The 25586-nt window shown below is 36.1% G+C and overlaps 1 protein-coding gene across 1 annotated transcript in view; it reads left to right on the top strand.

Moving 5' to 3' along the window:
* LOC150104249 (ribose-phosphate pyrophosphokinase 2-like) overlaps nt 1-25586 on the top strand; it is a 185770-nt gene that overhangs the window by 103338 nt on the left and 56846 nt on the right. The window contains exons 4-5 of the mRNA XM_090396866.1: nt 6859-6983; nt 8964-9137. Coding sequence (XP_090252992.1) covers nt 6859-6983; nt 8964-9137 — 299 coding nt within the window. The remainder of the gene's footprint in view (nt 1-6858; nt 6984-8963; nt 9138-25586) is intronic.

Genomic DNA, 25586 nt, shown 5'->3' with positions numbered 1-25586 from the left:
GGACTAGGCGCCATACATGGAAGCTGGGCAAGGGTGTTAGAGCTAGGTTTTTTACTTGGAAAGTGGTGAATGAGTGGAATAAGCTGCCAGAGTCTGTTGTGGATGCCATGACTGTGAATGCGTTCAAGGCGAGGTATGATAGATACTGTGTGAATGTCGAATAGTTGTTCTTGACAAGATGTTATGGCCTGCCTCGATGAGTCTATCGACTCCTTGTTGTTGCCCGTTATAATAATAATTATAGTAACAATTATAATATCTGTAGATATATGTTTCTTGGAGAAATAAAAACCTAATATTATGGTGTATCATAAAAGTCCATATAGTTTCTTGTTTAATTTGCCTGTGTAATCCTCATATATTTAATGAGTCAATGCAGAAAGGAGAGGCTATGATTAAAGTATCACTGGTATATCTTTAACTTATAGATTTTGGATGAACCTGATGAGGTCTTCAATCTGTGAAGGAACAATGGTGTAGCCTGTTTTTTGTAAACTTTTCTAGTTTTTTACAGTTGCTTTCCGTTATTTCAATTTCATTCCTATTGTTCTTGATTTGGAAGCTAGTTAATTTCTTGTGATAATTGTACCGAGAAAACTTTGAATCAGTAAACTTTATTAGTTTTTCTTTAATCGTATCTCTTGTTTTCCCTTTATTAGCATGAGATGGTTCTTTGTGGTCCATAAAGTCTTCTGATCCTGAAAAGTCTTCATTTGATGATTCTCGATTTTCTCCATCTTTATATTTTTTATTATTTCTTTTTCTTTTAGATGTAGTTCTTTTTTTTTAGTACATCTTTTAATTTTTTTTTGTTTATCCTCAATTTTTTTTATTAATTCATCATTCCTTTTTGATGATCTTGTCTGCATATTAAGTTCTTTCAGTCATCTTACTCGCTTTTCTGTTTCTTCTCCAATTTCTCCTTGTAGAACAGTTTCATGTATTTGCATTTCATCTTGTATTTGTTCAGTTGTTATACTAGATTCATTATTGGTAATTTCAACTGATGTTCCATCCATATTTGATTAGGAAAGTGGCTCCTGCAGTTCTGAAATTTTGGGACTGATTTGGTCATGCACGTTTTGTAATTTTGCCAAGTGTCGTTTGTTTAAAAGTATTGTCTTTACTAGACTGAATTGGAAGATCCAGGAACTCTTCTTTATTCCTCTCTGATATGTACAGCATTCTAATTGGCTCTGTCGGTGCTTCCACTCTTCCAGCAAAAGTTCTGAATGAACAGGTGTTAACTCAGTATTCAAAACTTTTGCATTTCTGACTGGTGTGAGACACTGATTAGCAATATGTCCGATCTCCACGTAGGTGAAACATTTACATTTAGATCACTCAAGTGATCGTATGAACCACAATGCAGGCACTGCCTTTGTACTCTGGAATAATTTACCATAACTTGGGTTGTACCGATGTTGACAAAATTTGATACGATGGATACGAAGAGCATCTTCGTATCCATTGTGAAGGTGACATCACCAGAAACCAGTTTGAATCTTCGCTCGATAAACCCTTTTGTTTGTTATTAATTTTACCTCATTTTGAGAATGTCTCTAGAAGAATTTCATTATGTTCTCTATATATTCCATTGGAAATCTTTTGATTTTTATTGTTTCAACCTGGCTCTCCACCATTACAGGAATAACTGTGCAGCCTTTGAAAGTAAAACCTTGCAATAGTTTTTCCCTTGTTTTCACATCTTTAACTACAATTAAATATTTCCCTCCACTGTACAGGATGAAAAAATAAATCTCACTAGAACCAACTATCTCTTTTAAAACCTTAGGCACATGTCTCGCTTCTTCACATCCTGGAATATCAATTCCTAGAGTTTGCACCCTAGGATGAATTGGTACCATTATCTCAGGTGGGGAAAAATACTAAAACCTCTGCACTTGATTTTAAGAGGGGGGGGGGAAACCTTTCAGTCGTAAGACTGAGAATTAAATAATCTCATGAAGTAGAAATAACTCTACACCACCAGCAAATGCTCTATTTGAGCAACAATAAAATGGCAGCTGTGATACCACCAAAAGTAATCTAATAATGCAGATATTAACTGCACAATCTTAATGTTTACTTTAAAAAAAAAAAAAAGTGATAGTGGGGGTTAAACCACCACTAGCACCAGTTAAAATAAAATCAAAGTGAAAAACAAACAAAAGAAAACCAAAGTATCTTGCCGAAATGCGAGCTGTCATCAGGTGTACAGAGACAAGCTAAATTACATTTCACATAGTAAGCTGAAGAGACAATGAATTGATCGACGGTTATTCTACTGGCCTGACCTGTAGTGAAAATAAAATAAAATTACAATAAATAAATGAAATAAAATAAATTAACATCAAAGCTATATTCTGTTTAAGATAGCATCAGAGAAAAATTCTTTCATATAGACAGTTTTGTTACAGTAAAATGATGTCCTAATTTAACGTGACAGTTGTTATATTAGATTTGGGATCCTGGATTACCTGTGGTCCTGTTTATAATTAACACTTAGGGAGAAAGGTTAAGTGGGTAGAATATGTGCCTATCATATGCTTGGAATTTTTAGACCATCATTATTGTTAAGATTAGGGTGATTGATAAGAATCTCACAGGCTTTCTTAAATTTATGTTCATACCATTTTTTGGTGGAATAAACAACAGATGCATTTCTGGTCAGTTCTGTGTAAAGTGTTCAGGGCATGATCAGAAAGACCAGCTTAACCATAGTTATTATATTTAATGTGTCGTTTATGTTCCTTTTTTCTGATTGGAATTGTGCATCCTGTTTCCCCTATATAGGGCAATTTACAGGTGCAGTGAGTACGGTCTACCCCAGGGTGGTCCAGCAGAGGGAGTGGATCCTTGGATGTGTTGAGTAGGTTCTTTAATTTTGCAGGAAGTTTAAAGGTGGCTTTAAGGTTGTATTTTTTTGTAATATTCTGTTTATTTTGTCTGATATCCCTTTAATGTATGGAATGGTTATAGTTTTAGTTTAGTCTTGTTTATTTTTGTTTTTAAGTGAGGTCTCGTACAAAAAAATTTTGTTGATAGTATTTTGACTGTAACCATTTTTTACGAAGGTATTACTGATAACTTTCATCTTTAAGTGCTTGTTCATTGGAGCAAATCTTCAAAGCCCTGTTTTTTAGTGTATTAATAATCCCTAGTTTTTGCATTGGGTGGTGGTAGGAATTTTTATGTATATATTGGCCCAGTATGTGTCAGTTTCCAGTAAACAGTGAAGGAAAGACTGTCAGAAGGAAGGTGTGTGACAAGTGTATCTAGAAACAGAAGCTTTTCAATCTCAATAGTGAATTGTATGCATTTGTGTTGTTTGTTTAGGTGGCTGATTCCAGAAAGTGTCTAATGTCTGGTGGCTTTTGGGTCAGATAGCAAAAAACATCATCAACATATCTAAGCCAGACTTAGGGTTTCAAATGGAGAAGCTACTTAAATCAGTATGGCCCAAAGATACCGTTAAAAAATTAATTTTGCACTACGCTCGTTCCCCGAGAATTTACAGTCTACCAAAGATTTACAAACAAAACACACCACTCCACCCGATAGTCGAGGTATAGACAGTCCCAATTGTCACCTAGCTAAGAGTTGGTAGGTTATTCCCCCCTCCCATTTTAAAAATGCACAACACTTTGTAAACAAAATCAAAGACGTCACACTGGAAAAAGATGATTTATTAGTCAGTTTCGATGTCTCTGCCTCTTCTCAAAATGTCCCAATCAATGACAATCCTCCTATTACAGGACAAATTCCCTCCCGATATCACAGTGCTCTTTGCTCATGTACTGCATTCTGGCTATTTTGTGTGGCAAAACACCTTCTATCTACAAAATGAAAGCACTGCCATGGGCTCCCCATTATCTCCCCCTATTGCTAACTTTTACATGGAACATTTTAAGCAACATGCTCTAGATTCCTCTCCTTTAAAACCCAAATCTGGCTTAGATACGTTGATGATGTTTTCGCTGTGTTCAGACATTAGACACTTTCCTCAGCCACCTAAACAAACAACATAAATGCATACAATTCACAAGTGAGATTGAAAAGCAGAACACACTTCCGTTTCTAGATACACTTTTCACACATCTTTCTTCTGGCAGTCTTTCTTTCACTGTTTACTGGAAATCGACACATACTGGTCAATATATGCACAAAAATTCCTACCACCACCCAACGCAAAAACTAGGGGTTATTAACTAAAAAACGTTTATTATGAATTTTTAATCGGGCGATCAGGCTAGGATTTACAGTTGACCAACATAGTTATACTATAGCATACTATAGTGAACCATTATGTAGTTTGCATCCCTTGATGATGACCTTAATATAGATGTTGAAATATCAAGTTATTATTTTATTTTACTTTAAATTATTTATTACTGAAACATTGTAGTCATCATCATCATTATTATTCCAGACTTCCATGGTGTAATAACGCATTGTGGGAGGTCTGCCTTAGATAACATGTCTATCATATCACTCCTTAAATTCATCCACTGTTGTACCTTTACCACCCTCTCAGGCAGTGTAATTCATGCAAAAACCTCTTCCCTTCTTACTTATTACTTCCTTTTGCAACTTCCAAGGATGTTCCTTTTTCCTTTCCCTCATTTTACCATACAAAAAAAAATATCTGGTCAATCTGGTAAATATCTTTCCAACAGTTTAAATATTTTAATCATATTGAATATTGTGATATTGAACTGTTCTCTTCTTATTTCATCGCCAGACTGCTGCAGTGAGTAGTATTGTTTTGTGGCAATTCTTTTTTATTTTATTATTTTTTTATTTTTTATTTTATGTTGAGCCCATACACAGGAGGTTGGTCAGTCAACCTATAGTACGTTAGTACTGCGTATGGGTAGTCGGTTGGGAAAGGAGGAATTTGTTTACATTTGATTTGAATGACTTTAAATTGTATTCCTTGGGAAACACAGCAGGTAGGAGACTGTTCCAGAGTGCAGCAGTTGCAGGGATGAAGGAAGGGGGAAAGAAACTTGTTCTGTTTTTTTCTAGGTGTACTGTGAAGGGATGTTGTGCAGCAGCTGCACGTGTTCCAATGAGCTTTGTACCGAACGGAGGAATTATTGATGTTATTTCGGATGAGCATTTCCCATGGAATTATTTGTAGAATATACATACTGCAGAGATCATACATCTGTGTGAAAGTGGGGGGAGAGAGTTGGTAAGGGATGGATCATTGATAAGTCTAATTGCTCTCCTCTGTATTGAGTCAAGCATATTGAGAGAGCTTTTAGGGGCCCCACCTCAGCTCAGCTATTGAATACTGTGGGAGTAGTATTCAATAGCTGGGCAGATTTGTGATTTGTATAATGATAATAGCTGGTGAAGTAACATCTTCACCAGCTATTAACAGGGGTGAAGTAACGTCTTGAGCAAAAGAGAAATCCTAATTTTTTTTTTTTTTTTTTTTTTTTTTTTTTTTTTTTTTTGAGGCTGAGGATGCAATGGTTGTGATATGTTTATGCCAGGAGAGGCTTGATGTGAGGGTGATTCCAAGAAGTGAGATCTCAAACTGTCTGGAAATTTGGGTATCGTCAAAAAGGATACTGGGAAAAAATGGTTCTTTTTTATGGGAAATAGTACAGAATTGGGTTTTATTGGTGTTGAGATTTATGAGGTTATCTGAACCCCATTGTAGGATGACTTGGAGTTGAGGGTGGTGGTGGTTGATGTTCTGTAGGTTGAGGTGAGTTGTGAAGGGTAAGGCTTATCAAATGCAACCGAGGAGTGTAGTGTGCTGTCGTCTGCAAAACTGTCTATTCGCTGGAGGTCAATTGCAGTAGGTCACTGATATATAGCAGGAAGAGGGTTGGTGAGAGGACAGAACCTTGTGGGACCCCAGCATTAATTGAGTGGTGAGAGGATAGGGAGCCATCTGCCATCACACACACTATGCATCCAGACAGAAAGCTGGCAATCCAACTACAGAAGTCCTGGGTCAGACTGAATGATGGTAGTTTGCCTAGTAGGCCTTTGTGTCAGACCCGTGCAACCACTTGAGATTCTCCAAACCTCACCATAGCATTTGTCCAGAGATGGATGATGTATGTGAGTAGATCTCCTGTTGATCAGCAGTGGTGGAATCCATACTGGTGGTCATTTATTTGGTGAGTGTCTTCAAAATAGTGTAGGAGTTGGGAATTGATGATTTTTTCCATTACTTTTGACAGGACTGAGGTAAGTGAGATAGGGCAGTAATTGGATGTCAGTGACTTGTCACCCTTCTTGGGAATAGGCTGATTATAGGCCAATTTCCAGTTTGTGGGATAGATTCCAGTGGAGTAAGAGAGTATATATAGTTGACATAGAATAGGGGTCAGTTCTGGAGCACAAACCTTCGGAACAATTGGGGGAATGCCATCAGGGCCAGTTAGACAGTATTTTTCTGATCTCATCCTGGTTAAAAGGATATTGGGGGCATTGTATGTTGGGTGTCTGGAATTGTTGGGGGACATTTATCATCATCAGTTATGCATGTATTTGAAGCAAAGTATGAAGTTATACAGATTGGCATTTTCTGTGGGTGATGATGCAGTAGAGCCATCTGGGATTCATTTCATACTTAATATAGGTCTACTTAAGTTTCATTATAATTTTATTTTTGGCATCTTCTTGATCTCTAAATGAATTACATAGATTATTAGATAAATATAATCTATGATTTACTGAGTTTTATGATAATAGCAATGAAATTATATTAATATATAAATGTTGAGTTTTCAAATTGAATGGATATAAACAGTCAGTGTACAACTTTTAAGTAATCACCTACTCAGTATACAATAATGCAATAACAGTGCATTTCAAAAACAAATGTAGGGCTTTTTTGATTTTCCTGTTGACAATATGGTTGCCGAACCTGTTATTATGAGGTGGATCCGAAAAAATGTTCCTGAATGGCAGAATTGTATTCTTGTATCACCTGATGCTGGAGGAGTTAAAAGGTATGTTTTTTTTCTTTTTATTCTCAGATACATAATTTTTCAGTTAACCAATTAACTTAAATTCTTATAAAAAAATATAGCAAAGTTTATTTATGGGATATACAACATATTTATTTATTTTCTGACATACAACAATAATCACTCATTATTGTTGATTATTGTTGTATGTCAGAAAATTAGCTTTTGTTTTATGAAAATTCTAGTTTTTAACATGGTAACTAGTTTGCTTCTACAACAGGTGAAAAATTTTTATGTATAAAGCATGTGATTTTGCGTATTGGTGATGGATTCGTACATAACCTTAAACTTTCTCCCCTTCAACATGAATTGACTCTTCTTGGCAATATGCCAGCCAAGGTTCTTGTATCTGTGATCAGACGATAATAGCTTTGTACTCTTTCTAATATATAAAATTCAAATTAATGACTGTTTCATTAGTGGTAATTTATATTCAATAAAAGTTATTAACATATAGACTGCCACTGCACACAGAAGGACGGCTCCATTCTATTTAAATAAGCTTTGCTGTATTGTTTTATATCTTAGTTTTGGAGTGACATGAAACGTTTTTCAGACTCATATATTAAATTGATATGTTCAGCATGTTGTTGAACAATTTATTTTCATAGTTGCATTACATGTAAAATTACGCATGAAATAAATTTTATGAAATAAAGAATTTAATGTAAACTGCTAATAGTTTGTAATGAGTATCTCATTACATCATCAGAGTGAAAACATGCTATTGAAAAACAAGAAGTTCCTGTTTGCTTCATGTAATGTCAATTCTTGTGATTTCACACTGATGATGTGATGAGATACTCATCACGAAATATTAGTGATTTACATTAAATTCTTTATTTCGTTACATATATTTATGTCTATAGTCATGTCTTACCATTATAGTAAAATTAACAAACAAAATAATATCAGAATCTCTCCCCATTACTTGTTTTGTTTGCCAGATCTGTAGCTTGGGCTCTGCTTACTAAATTTCCTATTGTAAATTATTATCTTTAAGTGACTGAAAAATATAGATTCTTTCTTATTTATAATGAAATGAAGAAAGAAAAAATGATTTTTACAATACTTCTAAAACTTATTGGTTTGCCCTTCCTGTAAAAAGGCATATTGTATTATGGATGGCAGAATAATATCAAAAAAAAAAAGAGGAAAGAATAGTGAAATAACAGCTAAAACTAATACTGCTTTCTCCTTGTAGATATCATTTTTAATATTTCTGTGTTTTCATTCTTCTGAATGCCTGAAATAAGATTCTGCCTTAATGAAAGCAGTTTCTGGACACAGTTTTCTTATAATTTTGAGTGTAATTCATAAATGCATTGATATCTGGTACAGTAAAAAGATTGAATATTAAAATGATAAATATCATGCACAAATTTCTGATTAATTAATAAATGTATAATTATATCCAAGGCAGGAAATAAAGATTTAAATCAAAACCATGCAGATTGATATTTCTCTACTAGGCAACTTAACAACTGTTTCAGTTGACACTGTATTTAATTTTTGTCAAACATAGAACAGCAGTTGTACAGTTGTATTTTGTTTTCTCTGTTGTATCGGAATATTTTTAGATCAAAAATTGAAATGATTCACTGGAATGTATCTGTTCAACAGATTCATTCAACTACCACTCTGCTTATTGGAGGCCTGAAGTGGCCTGTAAAAGTTTGACGTTTGGTCTGTAGAGCAGGGGTTCTGGACTATGTAAAAAATTAATGAAAAATTCAAAATATATATATAATTGATGAAAATAGAAAAAAAAAAAATCCCTAGCCTTTCCTTGGTACAGAATGTAACCAAGGGAGGGCTAGGTTTGCAAATAACCTTTCGTAGTTGGGAGCAACACACACGCGCACACACACACACACACACACACACATATATATATATATATAAATAATATATGTATTATTTGACATATGAAATATTTAAGTATCGGTATTAATTTTTTAGGGTTGCTTCATTGGCTGACAAATTAAATGTGGAATTTGCAATAATTCACAAGGAACGCAAGGCATTGGGTGAGATTTCATCTATGTTATTGGTAGGTGATGTCAAAGATAAGGTAGCTGTTGTTATCGATGACATGGCAGACACTTGTGGAACTCTCTGTTGTGCTGCTGATAAGTAAGTCAAATAATATTATTCAGTTCTTTTCGCTGATTATTATTATTATTGTATAGGCATCTCCGTGGAGTCCGAAGACTCATCACAGGAGATACAAACTGTCCACACAATCTATTATACAACTGGCTCTGGCAACCCATTCCACTCATTCACAACTCTCTAAGCAAAAAATCTAGCCCCCATTAACTTACTAATGACACTTTTATTCAACTTCCAGGGATGATGATCCCTTGTTCTGGCCCTTCCATCCAAATGCTGAAACATTTCCCCTGTAAAACCCTATAAGCTGAAACAATCCTGTAAAACCCTTTAAGCAACTTAAATGTTTCTATCATATTCCCTCTTTTTCTCCTATCAACCAACTTTTGCAATCCACACACTCTCAATCTATCTTAATATTCCAAAGACCACTTTCTCACTCGCCTCTGAATATTCTCCACTGCTCCCTCATCCCCAAGAAACCCAGGAAACCAGACTTGAGCAGAGTAATCCAGATATGAATGTATCAAGGTCTTATAAAGAGAAATAACAACTTCATTATCTCTACTTGTTAGTTATTTCATTATCTCTACTACACTTAATGTGTTCAATAGCCAAGTAATCTTATGGGCAACCTGAGCAATATGTCCTTTAAACTTTTAACTCTGTCCATCGCTACCCCTAAATCTCTGGCTTCGTCTATTTCCTGAAGTACAGTGTCATATCCATCCCCATTAGTTCTGATTTGCATAACAGAGTTCCATGTGGTATTCTGTCAAATGCTTTTGCAATATCCAGCAGAATCATCGCGTAGCCATTTCCTTTATCCAACTCGCTATTACTCTATTATAAAAAGATAGTAAATTACTAAGGCACGACTGACCCCTCACAAAGCCCTGTTGCCACTCATACAGTATTATATTTTTATCCACCCATTCTTGAATTCTGTTTTTGACCAATTTTTCCATTACTTTTACCACCATGCCTGTGATACTAATTGGTGTATAATTTGCTACTGCAGTCTTAGAACATCTCTTATGAAAGGAAATTATTTTGCTCTCATTCCACTCCCATGGAACTCTACCAGAGCAGAGACTTAATTAAAGAGCCTAGTTAGAGGCATTGCCACTTCCCTTGCATATTCTCGCAAAACCCAATCTGATATCCCATCTAACCCCACAACTGTATTTACGTTGAGATTCTGCAATATCCTAAGAACCTCCAATTTATTTGCCTCTGTTCCTGCATTAATGTCTGTCACATACATTAAAGCAGTAACCTCACAAGAATGATATACTCTTGCAAATTATATATTGGGTTTTATCCTTTATTCAAGTGTAAGCAAACAAAGTTTGTACCTGAAGTACTTTCAGGCATGGGGCAACTCATGGTAAAGGTGGTATAAGTTCTCATTACTTGCCTTAGTATTTCCCATAATGCAAAACACATCTCTTTGCAGACATGTATAATGTTATGCATTAAGGGAAAGCCACTACCCAGATCAGTTTCGACCTTCATTGAGGTCTCATCAGTGGGAGCCAGACCCAGAGGTGGTGACACTAAGGTGGAAGTAATGGAGAAGTCATATTTACCTATACAAGTTGCCAAAGAGTATCATGCCCTATTATTAAAATTCTCTGGATTAGAGATAAGTTTATGGAAGTTTTTTAACTTGGCTGTGCTACTAATTATATATTTTGGGTTTTATCCTTTATCCAAGTGTAAGCAAACAAAGTTTTCACCTGAAGTACTTTCAGGACTGGCGCAAACTTTGTTTGCTTACACTTGGATAAAGGGTAAAACCCAATATATAATTTTCAATCTGGCCTCTGGCCTTAATCTCACACCAGACTGTTTCAAATGAACAGTATTCAAATCATTTGTACCAACCAAGACAGTAATTTCCTTTGACTTATCTTTTTGTATCCTAATGGCATGAATGGAAACATGATTTTGTCACACTTGTTTGTTCATTCGATCTCTATTATTACTTTGGACCACATGCTTCTCTGTACAGTCCTGTGAATCTCTTGCTGCTTCTGCAATTTTTCACTTTTGTGCTTTGTCCTGTGATGGATAACATTCAAGCATGCTATTTCTTTATTAGTGTCCATTTCATTCTCCTCTATTTTCATGGTCGCATGTTCGACATTAATAACATAATTTTCCATCTTTCATCAGTACTGTACACTCTACTAATATTTGCTGTGTTTTTGTCACCTAATAGGCACTCACTTTTGACACATTTAATACACACACTCTCTCTCTCTCTCTCTCCAATTTTAATTTCTTCCACATATCCTTTAATTTTCTCAATGAATATGTTTCACACATACTGTACTATACAAAATCCCACAAATTCAAATTACTCGACAATGTGGTCTTTGCCGTCATTACTCTATCAAGCATTGGCCCCATACTGAATATCATATTTAAACAAAAAAAATACATGGTTTACTTACAAACTAAGTAGCACATTCTATCACACACTTGTTTAAAACCAAACCTACAATAAGTTAACCTAATATTTTCAGCTAAAATGCAAAATAGTTACTTATTCTTCAGGAACACTAAATCCACTCAATGAGTCGTAGTGATATAATAACTTTTATTTTCCGAATAACTTAGTGTCTTAGTCTTAGATTGTAGAGATCTAATAACTTTATTTTCCCATATTTGTTGCATTAGTAACAAATTCTTGAACCTTTGAGTCAAGAAGAAAAATAATTTGCAAATATAGTAATCCCTTGATTTATGAAGGTTTGATTTTCACTGATTTCAATATCTCAGTTCGAGAATTTTATAGTAAATTCTGTGGTTTCCCTTAATTAAAGATTTTGATTAAGTGACCTTAAAAGGAACCTTAAAAGTTCTGAGAAATTCTATTCTCCTCTGCCATCAACAAAATATATGTCACTATGCAGTTCTAATTCATAGATTGAGCTTTGTGTCTTAGATAATTATGTTGCATTTAATAGTGGCACTTTACTTAATAGTGAATTTATTTTTAAACTTGGCTTGTGAACTCTACCATGTTTATGATATATGTGCTATATTATCAAGGTTTATTGTGTATTGTAAGATTATATATTTTTAATAAATTTGTTCTTTAAAATAAAACTAGATATGTGTCTGGTTATAACAGCAGAACTGCTGCTGAATATGTTTCTAATGACGATATAAATTTGCAGTGTTAGAAGAAAAGATGGAAGTGATTAAAAGAGAGGAGAGTGGGCAGTCCTCAATTGGCTTGGGAATGGCAAGTGCAATAGCACAAGTTTCTCCAAAATTTTCAATGGCACATGTCCAGAGGGCAGTGATGTATGCAAGGAGAACTGCTGTGGATCTGGATTGGTGAAATCCATGTTAGTGGATTTGTCAACTAATTGTCAATTAGTTGACAGTTCTCCAGATAATAAAGATGGTAACTGTTAATAATCTTCTGCATTACTTTGGACAACACTGAGGTGAGAGCTGTAAGTCAATCATTGCATGATAGACACTTGTAACTTTTTTCTGGAATTGGCTGTATATGGACTTGTTTTCATGCTGTAGGATGTATGCCAGCTGAGTATAATATAGTATATAGATGATAAAGAACAGGTGTTAGCTGAGGAGCACGATGGTTCCTGATAGAAACCCAACACAACTGCTGGGATTCCATCATGTCTAGATTGTTCAAGATTCTTTCTGGTGGAAGGTTACAGAAGGCATGCAATGCATGTTCCAGGTAAAGAAGGAAGTGATTTACTTTCATTATCTGTGTGAGAGTTGGATGAGAAAATAGGGTAGCAATCTTCAAATGAGGTTGAATCACAAATGCACAAAAGTTTTACTTAACAGCATTTGTGAGAGATTAAAAGGCAGAACTGCCATTTATTTGTATGGGCGATTAATTTTCTACATTTAGTCCTATAAAAGTTAAACTTAGCCCTTTTAATGATGGTGTTGCAAGTGTTGCAAACTTGTAGGCTGTGAATGAATCTATAGTTTTAGTCTCAAGCCATCTACAATAAGCCATTTTCTTTTCTTGGACTGCCCGGACACTTATTTTTGGAAAACCATGGTTTAGATAGGGGTGCTTAAGCATCAAAGCTGTATAACTGAGAGGAGACCTCCACATAGCCTTTAAAGGAATGCAGAGAACAACCGACCAGAGCTTCTGAGCTAATGTCCAATCCTCACTTTCTCGTGGTGCACCCTGTTGGGTATCTACTTGGATACTCAACGAACAACGATGGGCTGGCAATTAGGAATTTAGCCGACCAAATTGTACTCTTCTTGGTTAAACCAAAATAAAAAAGCCGGCATGACAAAATTTCATGCTGGCTGGGGCGTCGCCTGGTTAAACAAGGCCCCATTGTTTTTGACAGGGAACCAGGGCGTACAGCGAAAAGTCAGCTACTGGAACAAATCTGAAAACACACCCCAACTCAACATCACCAGAGTTAAAGATCGATACTATCAACATAAGAAGCCTGAATGGCAAAGAAATGGAGCTAGTGAGGAATTAGATAAGTACCAGATCGATATAATAGGGGTGACTGAAACAAAAAAGACAAAAACTGGTGAGATCTTTCTGAGCTATAAATACAAAACGTTATATTCAGGCAATGACAATCAAGAAAAAGAAGGAGTAGCCATAGTATTCAACACAAAATACGAGGCTAATCTTCTTGAATGGCAGTCAGTCTCAAGTAGAGTAATGTGGGCAAATATGAGAATGGGGAACTGTACAATGAGACTTATTTATGCCTATGGTCCTACAGAAGGTTCTACTAAGGTAGAAATGGAGGAATTTTTTGAGGCTCTAGAGAAAGCTACTGACACAATGAAAAAGGAAAAGTTGGTCCTTGTTAGGGATCTAAATAGCAGAGTAGGAAATGATTGTGAGACATACAAAAATATTTTGGGAAAATTTGGAGAAAAGAACAAAGCTAATAATAATGGCAAATATCTGTTGGATGGACTAGTTATTACTAACACCATGTTCCAGCATAAAAATGTGCACAAATTCACATGGAGAGAAGAGGCAAGGAATAAGAAAATTCTCATTGACTATGTTATTGTTGATAGTGATGTTTTCTCCATGGCGCAGGACACCAGAGTGTACAGAGGATTTGAAATTGGAAGTGATCACTATTTAGTCTTGAGCAGGATAAAATTGAATTTCATATTGAAAAGAATAACATGTAAGAAAGTTTTAAAGCGAATAAAAGTTGAGCAGCTCTCTGATGTGAACTGTAGACTAAAATACACAAAGATTATTGAAAAAAAAATGAAAGAGTTTGAGAACAGAATCAAACCTTGGAGATTCAGTGGCAAGCCTTGAAGAAAGCCCTGATTGATTCAGCTAGAGGGGCATGTGGTGAAGTTGTCTGCAAGGATAGAAAAATTAGAACTCCATGGTGGACACAGGAAGTTAAAGAGGCAGTGAAGGAAAAGAAGAAAGCATATCAAAAGTTTCTATCAAATAAGTCAGCTTGTGCTCTTAGAGAATATAGAGACAAATGCAAGAATGCTAAACACTGTGTAAAACTAGCTAAACAAAAGTCATGGGAGGACTTTGGCAAGAATATAGAAAATAAATATCAAGAAGGTAGCAAAATATTCTGGAGGTTGTTGAAGAAGCTTAGGAATGGAGGAAAGAGTGCTGTAAAAGGAGTTAGAGATGATAAAGGTGACATGAAAATGGAAGAAAAAGATATCCTTGAAGTATGGAGTAATTACTTTGAAAAGCTGCTAAACGAAACAAGCAATGATGACAGCACAGTGGTAAAAAACACAGACCAGGCATGCAGTCAGGAATACATATCCATACTTAAAGTAGAAAAAGCTATCAAAGGCTTAAAATGTGGAAAGGCAGCAGGAGTAGATGATATTCGACCAGAAATGCTGAAGTATGGTGGTATAAAAGTCTTACAGTGGCTGCACTGCATAGTTCAGAAAGCCTGGACAGAGGGACGAATTCCCGATGATTGGAGTAGAGCTCTCATAGTACCCATATATAAAAAGGGGAAATAAAACTGAATGTGAGAATAACAGAGGTATTTCCCTACTGAGCATTCCTGGCAAGATCTATGCAAGTATACTTGAGAAACGGTTGAGACGAATTGTGGAAGAAAAGCTTGGTGAAGAACAAGCTGGATTCAGGCCAAATAGAGGCTGTCAGGATCAGATCTTCACTTTACGACAAAGAGTCGAGAAAGCATGGGAATATAACAAAGATCTGTATTTAAGTTTTGTCGATTTGGAAAAGGCATATGACAGGATGCCAAGAGAGAAGCTATTCGATATGCTGCAGTTATATGGTGTCAATGGGGCATTATATCAAGCAATACTTAGTCTTTATTTGAGTTGTAAGTCAGCAGTTAGAATAGTAGAAAGTACAGGAAGATGGTTCAATGTTAAATCAGCTGTGAGACAAGGATGTACATTATCCCCTCTGTTGTTCATTATGTATATGGATCACATTATGAAGGAAAGTGGTATTATATCTGATATCAAAATTGGAGATGTTAATATCAGCTCTTTTCTTTATGTGGATGATGTTATACTTCTAAATAAATCTGCTACAAGTCTGCAAGATTCTCTGATTAAATTGAATAGCTGTTGTAATAGATATGGTATGAAGGTCAGTAATAAAAAGACAAAGACAATGAAAATAGGCAGAATCATTGAAAATGTCAACTGTGTTGTGAATGGAGAACCTGTGGAACAAGTAAAACATTTCAGCTACTTAGGCACGATTTTTACTGAAGATGGTAAATTAAATATAGAAATAGACAACAGAATCAGAAAGCTGGTATGGTGGGAAGTTAATTGAATAAATTCATATGGAATAAGAGAGAAATTAGTCGGAACACTAAATTAGCTGTATACAAGACAGTGTTCAAACTAGTTTTAACTTATGGATCTGAGAGCTGGGTTAGAAGTAAAACACTTGACCAAAGACTAGAGACCACAGATATGAGAGTCCTGAGAAAGATTATAGGCATGAACAGATGGCATCAATTGCAATATCATATTAAAAACGAGAATATTAGGAAAGAACTTGACTTTGTCAGTATCCAAGAATGAGTTAGCAGAGCTAATCTCAGGTGGTATGGTCACTTAAACAGAATGGGAGAGGAAAGATTAGCAAAACAAGTGTTCTCTGCCAGGTTGACAGCAAAACGACCCAGAGGTAGACCAAGATATATGTGGATTGATACTGTACAAAGTGCCTTAGACGATCGAAATATAAGATCTGATAATGTTGGAGTCTTGACAAGTAACAGACTGATTTGGAAGAAAATTATAGATAGGAAGTTAGTAATAATGTAATTTTTTCATGTAGTAATTTCATATCCTGTACATCCCTTGAGGGTACGTGGCAGGAATTTGATGATGATGGTTTAGATATAGGATGGGAATTTTGAACAGTGAGGAATGAAATATCCATTTCAACATGGATCATTTCTGCAATAAGATCACAACAGGTATCTTGATCTGAATAAATAACAGCTACAGTGGTCAAAAATTCACTGAGTTCTTCCTGATGTGGGCATTGTTGTAGCGCCAGACTAACTGAAGTTGTAAATGGCTGAAACTCCAGAGAATATTCCATGAGATGAAATGTTGATGAGATAGTGATCATAATTACCAAAAGGAGCAGTCAACAGTATATTTGGTAGGTCTGGAGATGAATAATTTGTTTTAAATTGTTACTTAAGTGTATACCTCTGCTTCTCTATCAGCTTGGTCATTTGAATTCTAAAAAGAGGGATCCAGTAAAGATCTTCATTGTTAGGGAATTTGGATTGTGTAAAATCATGCTTCATTGATAAGAGATTAAAGAGGTCATGATGATTTTCAGAATTGGGGGAATGGTAGAGACAGCAAATGAATGACATAACGAGGCAAGAAAATCTTAAGTGAATTTGGTGTTCATGAATGTTGGTGAAATAAATGTGGAAGAAATTTTTTGTATAATGTTTTAAGTTAAATTTTTTTTTTTGGGGGGGGGGATTGGAGATTTTTCTGAAAATTTTTTTGAAGGAGGTTTGTTATATAATTTAACCACATTAATGCTACATTTATTTAGGTTTACTCTCATATTTGTATTACAAAGGTGAATAAAAAGAGTAGAGGATCATACACGAGAGACTAGATACCGTAAAGATTCCTCCCACAAGGGATGAAGTGTTCTTTTGGCCGAGTGGTTAGCATATCCGCTCTCCAGCCAAAAGGCTGTGGGTTCGAATCCCGCCGTGGGCATGGATGTTTGTGATTGTCTCTGAAAATAGTGGTTGTGGTGGTCAGCATTAGATGGCACTGGTGTAGATGATGAAAGTAGTTGCGGATAGAAGAGTGGTGGAGACAGAGACCTGTAGAGCAGGTACCCTCCTTCAATGAGTCTTTGGACTCCCTGGAGGTGGTGTTACATCCTGAATGAAGAACTTTATTAAAGAAACAATTCATTCAGGATTTAACAAGTCAGAAAAATCAGCTGAGAGAAAAAACTTGTACTCGAGCAGAAGAAATAAAGTACTAACTGTAAATAGAAATAGAATTGCCTCCTTTTAGTAGAATTGTAATGCCATGTAAAGAACTTTGAGTATAAATTAGTGTTATATGATGCATCATGTATATAATGAATGGGTAAATTAGATGTAAACAATAGTCCAAAGGTCATGGGCAGGCCTGAGGCATTAGCAATCTCAGAAAGCGACGCACATTTGTTTCCCGGAAGACGCTACTCGAGATCACGCGATGTACCGAAATTCCTGTGGGCGGGAAAAGCTCTCAAAAAAAAGCAAGAGGGCACTATCACATCTAGTAACAGGGTGCTAAAAAAGGGGAAGTGAAGGGAGAATAAAAAGGGTTTGCATCCCTTTCTGAAGGTTTTTTTTCGCCTATTGGATGATGATTCGACTTCTCCTGTGGAATTCGATATCTCCATCAGGAACTACCGGTCCATGGTAGTTCCTGATGGTGTTTCTTGGTGATTGTATGATATCGGATGATGCGCCATGGTGTTTCTTGGTGATTGTATGATATCTGACGATGCGCCTTTCCCTTCGATCTGAATTTCTGCTGGTACTAAAGCATGAGATGGCGGCATATGCAGTCTTCGCTGAAAGTTCCGACGGAATAATATTGCAGACGTGTCCTATGAAGCTGGCAGTAGACACAATGATGGCCCGAAACCGATCGAGAATAGACGAGGAAAAACATCGGGTGCAGAACATAGCTTAATCTGATGACTATAGTGACCCACCACGTGGACGCAGGCTTATGGAAGTATTGAGAGGTAATTCAAACAAAGAAGGACAGTTCAGACGGACCTTGAGATCCTGCCCCAAGAAATGGTAAAGTACAGATTTTGTTGAATAATTACCCAGTCAGTAAAAGGGAGAGATCATTGTAGTGTAATAATCGAGTATGGACAGTATTTAAGAACTTTAAGTGATTATTTAGCAGTGGCTAATGTTCATAAGACAAATTGTCTGGAATGATTATAGATGATTGTGAGTAGTTTAATATGCAAGACTAACATAGTAGATAGAATATTGATTAGAAGTGTATAATGTGTATATTATGTGTGTTTAATCTCTAACTCAGAAGAAGGATTTATTGTTCATGCATTAGAGTATTAATCAGTTTGATGCAGTTTGATTTAGAATGTCATTAAACTAACTGAAAGTGCGATTGATCTAAGTGTATGTCTTTAGATTCCAATAAATATATTTTTTCTTCTATACCTGAGTTTTGGCTGTGATGTGAATCAAAACTACCACTCATTAATCTGAACCATAGCCGGGGGGAATTGAAAGAAAGGTATAACATGTTGTTATAGAGGTTACGACTGCAAACCAGAATTTACTTAGCAGTAAAGTGTTTGATTTATGAGTATAAGCACTAAATTTATTCACACCTATGTGCACCAAGTTTCTGGAAAAGTCTCCCTGAATAAGAGTCCCCTCTATTCTAAGATATTGGCTGGTGCAGCTTTAAAAATAAATTTGTCAATATCTGAAGAGGAGACGGCTCCAGAAAGAAATTAGAGGATTCGTTTCTTTTAGCAAGGAATAACCTTTAACAGTCAGGGTAAGCACGTGAGTAAAATTAGGAATGGCTAGAGATATAGAATTTACTTTCTTTATAGAATGAACATGTAAGAAGTGATACAGATATTAGAGTCAGGGAAATTTTTTAAGTCTTGTAGTTATTGTAGAGAGAAAAATTCATAAAGGAAGTAAATTAATTTAGGAAAAGTAATAACGACATAACAATGGTGCAGACAACGATATTTAAGAGGGTTATGTAATAATAATAATGTCAGCCATACAGAGAGCATCCAGTCTTCATGTGATAATGCATCCTCAATAGTGTCCCTTGCATTACCATTACACAATCTCTATCCATGCGCAACCTGACAGTATAATGGAATTGAAATTATGCACCAGTTCATGGAAGCCTCCTAAACCATTGCTGTCTTGTTCAGTCCTATACACTAATTGGTGGCCAACTTGTGAAATGTTTTTACTGCTATACCCTCTGAGATGAGGAAGTACTGCATCTCTATAATATGTTTGGTATGGCCACGAAGGATATCACTAACAGTGGGAGGGAGAGAATAAACCAAAGCCCCTGCCCTGAAAACCAAATATGGCAACAGCCCCAATAAACAAGATGGTATTTCATCAGATGACAAAGATCGTATACTATTTAGTGGATCTCGTTGACAATTTCTAGGAATATCCATTCACAGCAGTAGAATAATTGCTGATGCCAGAGCTCCTTTGGTGGATACAGGTCACCCTTGAGAAGGCAGATTTGATTGGACCAGGAGAGGCTGTTTTTTGCATATCACTGGTGTATAGTGGCACTGTATGAAAATGGGCAACAAAATGAGCAATGCTGTAGGGAGTTATGTGAATAAATTTGTTTGGAATAAGAGAGAAATTTAATCAGAGATCTTAACTAGATTTATACAAGACTGTTTAAACCTAATTTAACCTATGGATCTGAGATCTGAGTTAGAAATACAATCATTCATTAAAGACTAGAGACCAGAGAGTTTTGAAAAAAACTTAGCAGAGTGGATGGATGGCATCAATGGCAGAATCATATTAAAAATGAAGATATTAGAAAGGGAGTGGTATATCTAATTTGTGTATCATTAATATACAAATTAAATAACAACGGTTCCAAAACAAACCCCTGAGGCACACCACTAGTGACTTCCTGGATACTGCACCCCAATACACAGCTTACTGATACATATCTGAGAATTGCATATTATTATTATTATTATTATTATTATTATTATTATTATTATTATTCAGGCCTCCATGGAGTCAAAAGACTCATCGTGGGAGGTCCTTCCTAGGAAACACAAAGTCTATCATACCACTCCTCGAACTCATTGACCGTTCTTGCTCTCACCACTCTATCAGGCAATGCATTCCACGGTTCAACCACTCTCCATGCAAAGAAACCACTCCTTACCCTCTAGCTTCCAGGGATGGCTCCTTGTCATCCATATCCAACTCACTAATCTATCATCTAATCCCATCTTCTTCAGTTTAGTTACAACTTGTAGTGTGGCAATCTATCAAAAAAGTCTTTGTAAAATCTGAGTATACCACTGTATATGCAACTCCCTTGTCGAATACATTTGTTATCTTGTTATAGTGCATGACCTTTCTTTAACAAACACAGAGAATACTACTGTTATCAACCTACTTTTCTTTCAAAGCCCTCTCTAACCTCTCTAAATCATTAACTACAACTCCAGATATACAGATCGGCCTGTACAAGGAGCGGGTCTGGAAATTTCTGATAAACACCTAGAACAAACAAAAATGATATTAAAGCAACTGATATAGCGACACAAAAGAACATATTTTAAAACCCTTTAACCTTGATGTTTCATTTTAAAACCCTTTAACCTTGATGTTTCATCAAATTATAATAATTTGTTTTTTTTCTTTTAGGATATATTACTATTATTACTATTATTACGGGCAACTCCAGGGAGTCATTAGACTCATCGAGGGAGACCCCAATCATATTCATCACAACTATTCGACATTCATACAGTATCTATCATACCTCGCCTTAAACTCATTCACTGTCACAGCATCCACCACAGACTCAGGGAGCTCATTCCACTCATTCACTACTCTAAAAGTAAAGAACCCAGCTCTAACACCTTTACTAACCACACTTTTGCCCAGTTTCCATGGATGTCCCCTAGTCCTCCCACAACCACCCTTGTTCTCAAAAATCTCTTCTGAATTAATTTTATAGAAACCCTTCAGTAATTTGAATGTCTCAATCATATCTCCCCTCCTCCGCCTATCAACCAATTTTTGCAACCCACAAATCCTCAACCTGTTCTTATACGGTTCATTCCACAGACCTGCTATCATCTTGGTCACTCGCCTCTGGATCCTCTCCACCTCCTCCCCATCAAGAAGAAACCTAGGTGACCAAATCTGAGCACAGTAGTCGAGATGGGATCTTATCAAGGCTCGATACAGGGGAACAATAACCTGCTTGTCTCTGCTTGTCAACGTATTCTTCAGCAACTAAGTGATTTGATGAGCTGATTTGGCCACTTTTGCAACGTGTCCCCTAAATTTCAATTTCTTATCCACCAACACTCCTAAATCTCGTGCCTCATCAATTTTCTGGAGCACGGTTCCACCAATGCAGTAAACTACCTCCAATCTTTTCACCCCAAAATGCATAACCTTACATTTTGCCACATTAAATTGACATCCATTCTCCCTAGCCCAGACCTCCAATCTATCCAAATCATCCTATATCATATATAAGAAGACATAAAATTAATTAATTTTTGTGCTAGGTATTTATCAGAACTTTCCAGACTCCCCCATTCCCCCTTTAATTTGTAGCCTTAGCCTTATCATGACCTTTGTGAAGTGGAACAATTTTACCATCCTTCCTTCCACTCCTTTGAAACTTGTGCTTTTGCATCATCATCAAATTCCTGTCATGTACCCTCAAGGGGTGTACAGGATATGATAGTACTATATGAAAAAAAATTACATTATTACTAACTTCCTATCTACAATTTTCTTCCAATACGACTCTCATATCTGCTGTCTCTAGTCTTTGGTCAAGTGTTTTACTTCTGACTCAGCTCTCAGATCCATAAGTTAAAACTGGTTTAAACACCGCCTTGTATACAGCTAATTTAGTGTTCCAACTAATTTCTCTTTTATTCCATATGAATTTATTCAATTAACTTCCCACCATACCTGATTCTGTTGTCTATTTCTATATTTAATTTACCATCTTCAGTAAAAATCGTGTCTAAGTAGCTGAAATGTTTTACTTGTTCCACAGGTTCTTCATTCACAACACAGTTGACATTTTCAATGATTCTGCCTATTTTCATTGTCTTTGTCTTTTTATTACTGACCTTCATACCATATCTATTACATCAGCTATTCAATTTAGTCAGAGAATCTTGCAGACTTGTAACAGATTTATTTAGAAGTATAACATCATCCACATAAAGCAAAGAGCTGATATTAACATCTCCAATTTTGATATCAGATATAATACCACTTTCCTTCATAATGTGATCCATATACATAATGAACAACAGAGGGGATAATGTACATCCTTGTCTCACAGCTGATTTAACTTTGAACCATCTTCCTGTACTTCCTACTATTCTAACTGCTGACTTACAACTCAAATAAAGACTAAGTATTGCTTGATATAATGCCCCATTGACACCATATAACTGCAGCATATCGAATAGCTTCTCTCTTGGCATCTTGTCATATGCCTTTTCCAAATCGACAAAACTTAAATACAGATCTTTGTTATATTTCCATGCTTTCTCGACTCTTTGTCGTAAAGTGAAGATCTGATCCTGACAGCCTCTATTTGGCCTGAATCCAGTTTGTTCTTCACCAAGCTTTTCTTCCACAATTCTTCTCAACCGTTTCTCAAGTATACTTGCATAGATCTTGCCAGGAATGCTCAGTAGGGAAATACCCCTGTAATTCTCACATTCAGTTTTATTTCCCTTTTTATATATGGGTACTATGAGAGCTCTACTCCAATCATCAGGAATTCGTCCCTCTGTCCAGGCTTTCTGAACTATGCAGTGCAGCCACTGTAAGACTCTTATACCACCATACTTCAGCATTTCTGGTCGAATATCATCTACTCCTGCTGCCTTTCCACATTTCAAGCCTTTGATGGCTTTTTCTACTTCATGTATGGATATGTATTCCTGACTGCATGCCTGGTCTGTGTTTTTTACCACTGTGCTGTCATCACTGCTTGTTTCATTTAGCAGCTTTTCAAAGTAATTACTTCATACTTCAAGGATATCTTTTTCTTCCATTTTCATGTCACCTTTATCATCTCTGACTCCTTTTACAGCACTCTTTCCTCCATTCCTAAGCTTCTTCAACAACCTCCAGAATATTTTGCTACCTTCTTGATATTTATTTTCTATATTCTTGCCAAAGTCCTCCCATGACTTTTGTTTAGCTAGTTTTACACAGTGTTTAGCATTCTTGCATTTGTCTCTATATTCTCTAAGAGCACAAGCTGACTTATTTGACAGGAACTTTTGATATGCTTTCTTCTTTTCCTTCACTGCCTCTTTAACTTGCTGTGTCCACTAGGGAGTTTTGATTTTTTTTTATCCTTGCAGACAACTTCACCACATGCCTCTCTGGCAGAATTAATCAATGTTTTCTTCAGAGTTTGCCTCTGAATCTCCAAGGTTTGATTCCTGTTCTCAAACTCTTTCATTTTTTCTTCAATAATCTTTGCCTATTGTTCACATGTGAGGGCTGCTCAACTTTTATTCGCTTTAAAACTTTCTTATATGTAATTCTTTTCAATATGAAATTCAATTTTATCCTGCTCAAGACTAAATAGTGATCACTTCCAATTTCAAATCCTCTGTACACTCTGGTGTCCTGCACCATGGAGAAAACATCACTATCAACAATAACATAGTCAATGAGACTTTTCTTATTCCTAGCCTCTTCTCTCCATGTGAATTTGTGCACATTTTTATGTTGGAACATGGTGTTAGTAATAATCAGTCCATGTCCTGAAAAGAAATCCAACAGATATTTGCCATTATTATTAGCTTTGCTCTTTTCTCCATATTTTCCCAAAACATTTTTGTATGTCTGACAATCACTTCCTACTCTGCTATTTAGATCCCCAACAAGGACCAACTTTTCCTTTTTCATTGTATCAGTGGCTTTCTCTAGAGCCTCAAAAAATTCCTCCAGTTCTACTTTAGTAGAACCTTCTGTGGGACCATAGGCACAAATAAGTGTCATTGTCCATTTCCCCATTCTCATATTTGCCCACAATACTCTACTCGAGGCTGACTGCCATTCAAGAAGATTAGCCTCGTATTTTGTGTTGAATACTATGGCTACTCCTTCTTTTCCTTGATTGTCATTGCCTGAATATAACATTTTGTATTTATTGCTCAGAAAGATCTCACCAGTTTTTGTCTTTTTTGTTTCAGTCACCCCTATTATGTCTATCTGGTACTTATCTAATTCCTCAGCTAGCTCCATTTCTTTGCCATTCAGGCTTCTTACGTTGATAGTACCGATCTTTAACTCTGGTGATGTTGAGTTGGGGTTTGTTTTCAGATTTGTTCCAGTAGCTGACGTTTCGCTGTTCACCCTCGTTCCCTGGCGAAAACAACAGGGGCCTTGTTTAACCAGGCGATGCCCCAGCCATCATGAAATTTTGTCATGTTGTACCATCATTTTTTATTTTGGCTTAACCAATAAGAATACAATTTGTTCAGCTAAATCCCAAATTGCCAGCCCATCCTCGTTCGTTCAGTATCCAAGTAGATACCCAACAGGGTGCACCACGAGAAGGTGAGGATTGGACATTAGGTCAGAAGCCCTGGTCGGTTCTCCGCATTCCTTTAAAGGCTATGTGAGGTCTCCTCTCAGTTATACATGAGAGGATGTATAACATCAGAGAATGAGAGGTCTCCTCTTAGTTATCCAGCTTTGACCCTTAAGCACCCCTTTGCAAGATTTGTTAAAAACAGGTAGGCCAAGGCTGATGCTAACTCCCTTGCACATTTGCTTACGACAGGAACTGATAACATATGTCATCAGTTCCTATTGCCTTAACTTGATATATAGGAACATCGAATCATGTGTTTATTATATTTACTAATTATCATGTCTTACATGATAATTAATAAATAACAGCTAAACATACCAATAAATGATATCCAGCTAAACATCCATATATCATTAATATACAAATTTAACAACAGTGGTCCCAAAACTGACCCCTGTGACACACCACTAGTAATGACCTTCCTGTTTTGAGATACTGCACCCCATATACAACTTTCTGATACCTATCTGATAGCCATCCATTTCAGTTTATTTAAGCAACTTGCTATGTGGCATATCAAAAGCTCTT

This window comes from Typopeltis vanoorti, chromosome 8 (genome assembly GCF_054136105.1).
Source record: "Typopeltis vanoorti isolate ZY-2024b chromosome 8, IOZ_Tvanoo_1.0, whole genome shotgun sequence".
Taxonomy (NCBI): domain Eukaryota; kingdom Metazoa; phylum Arthropoda; class Arachnida; order Uropygi; family Thelyphonidae; genus Typopeltis; species Typopeltis vanoorti.
The sequence above is the reverse complement of the archived record's forward strand: the minus strand, read 5'-3'. Positions and strand labels throughout refer to the sequence as shown.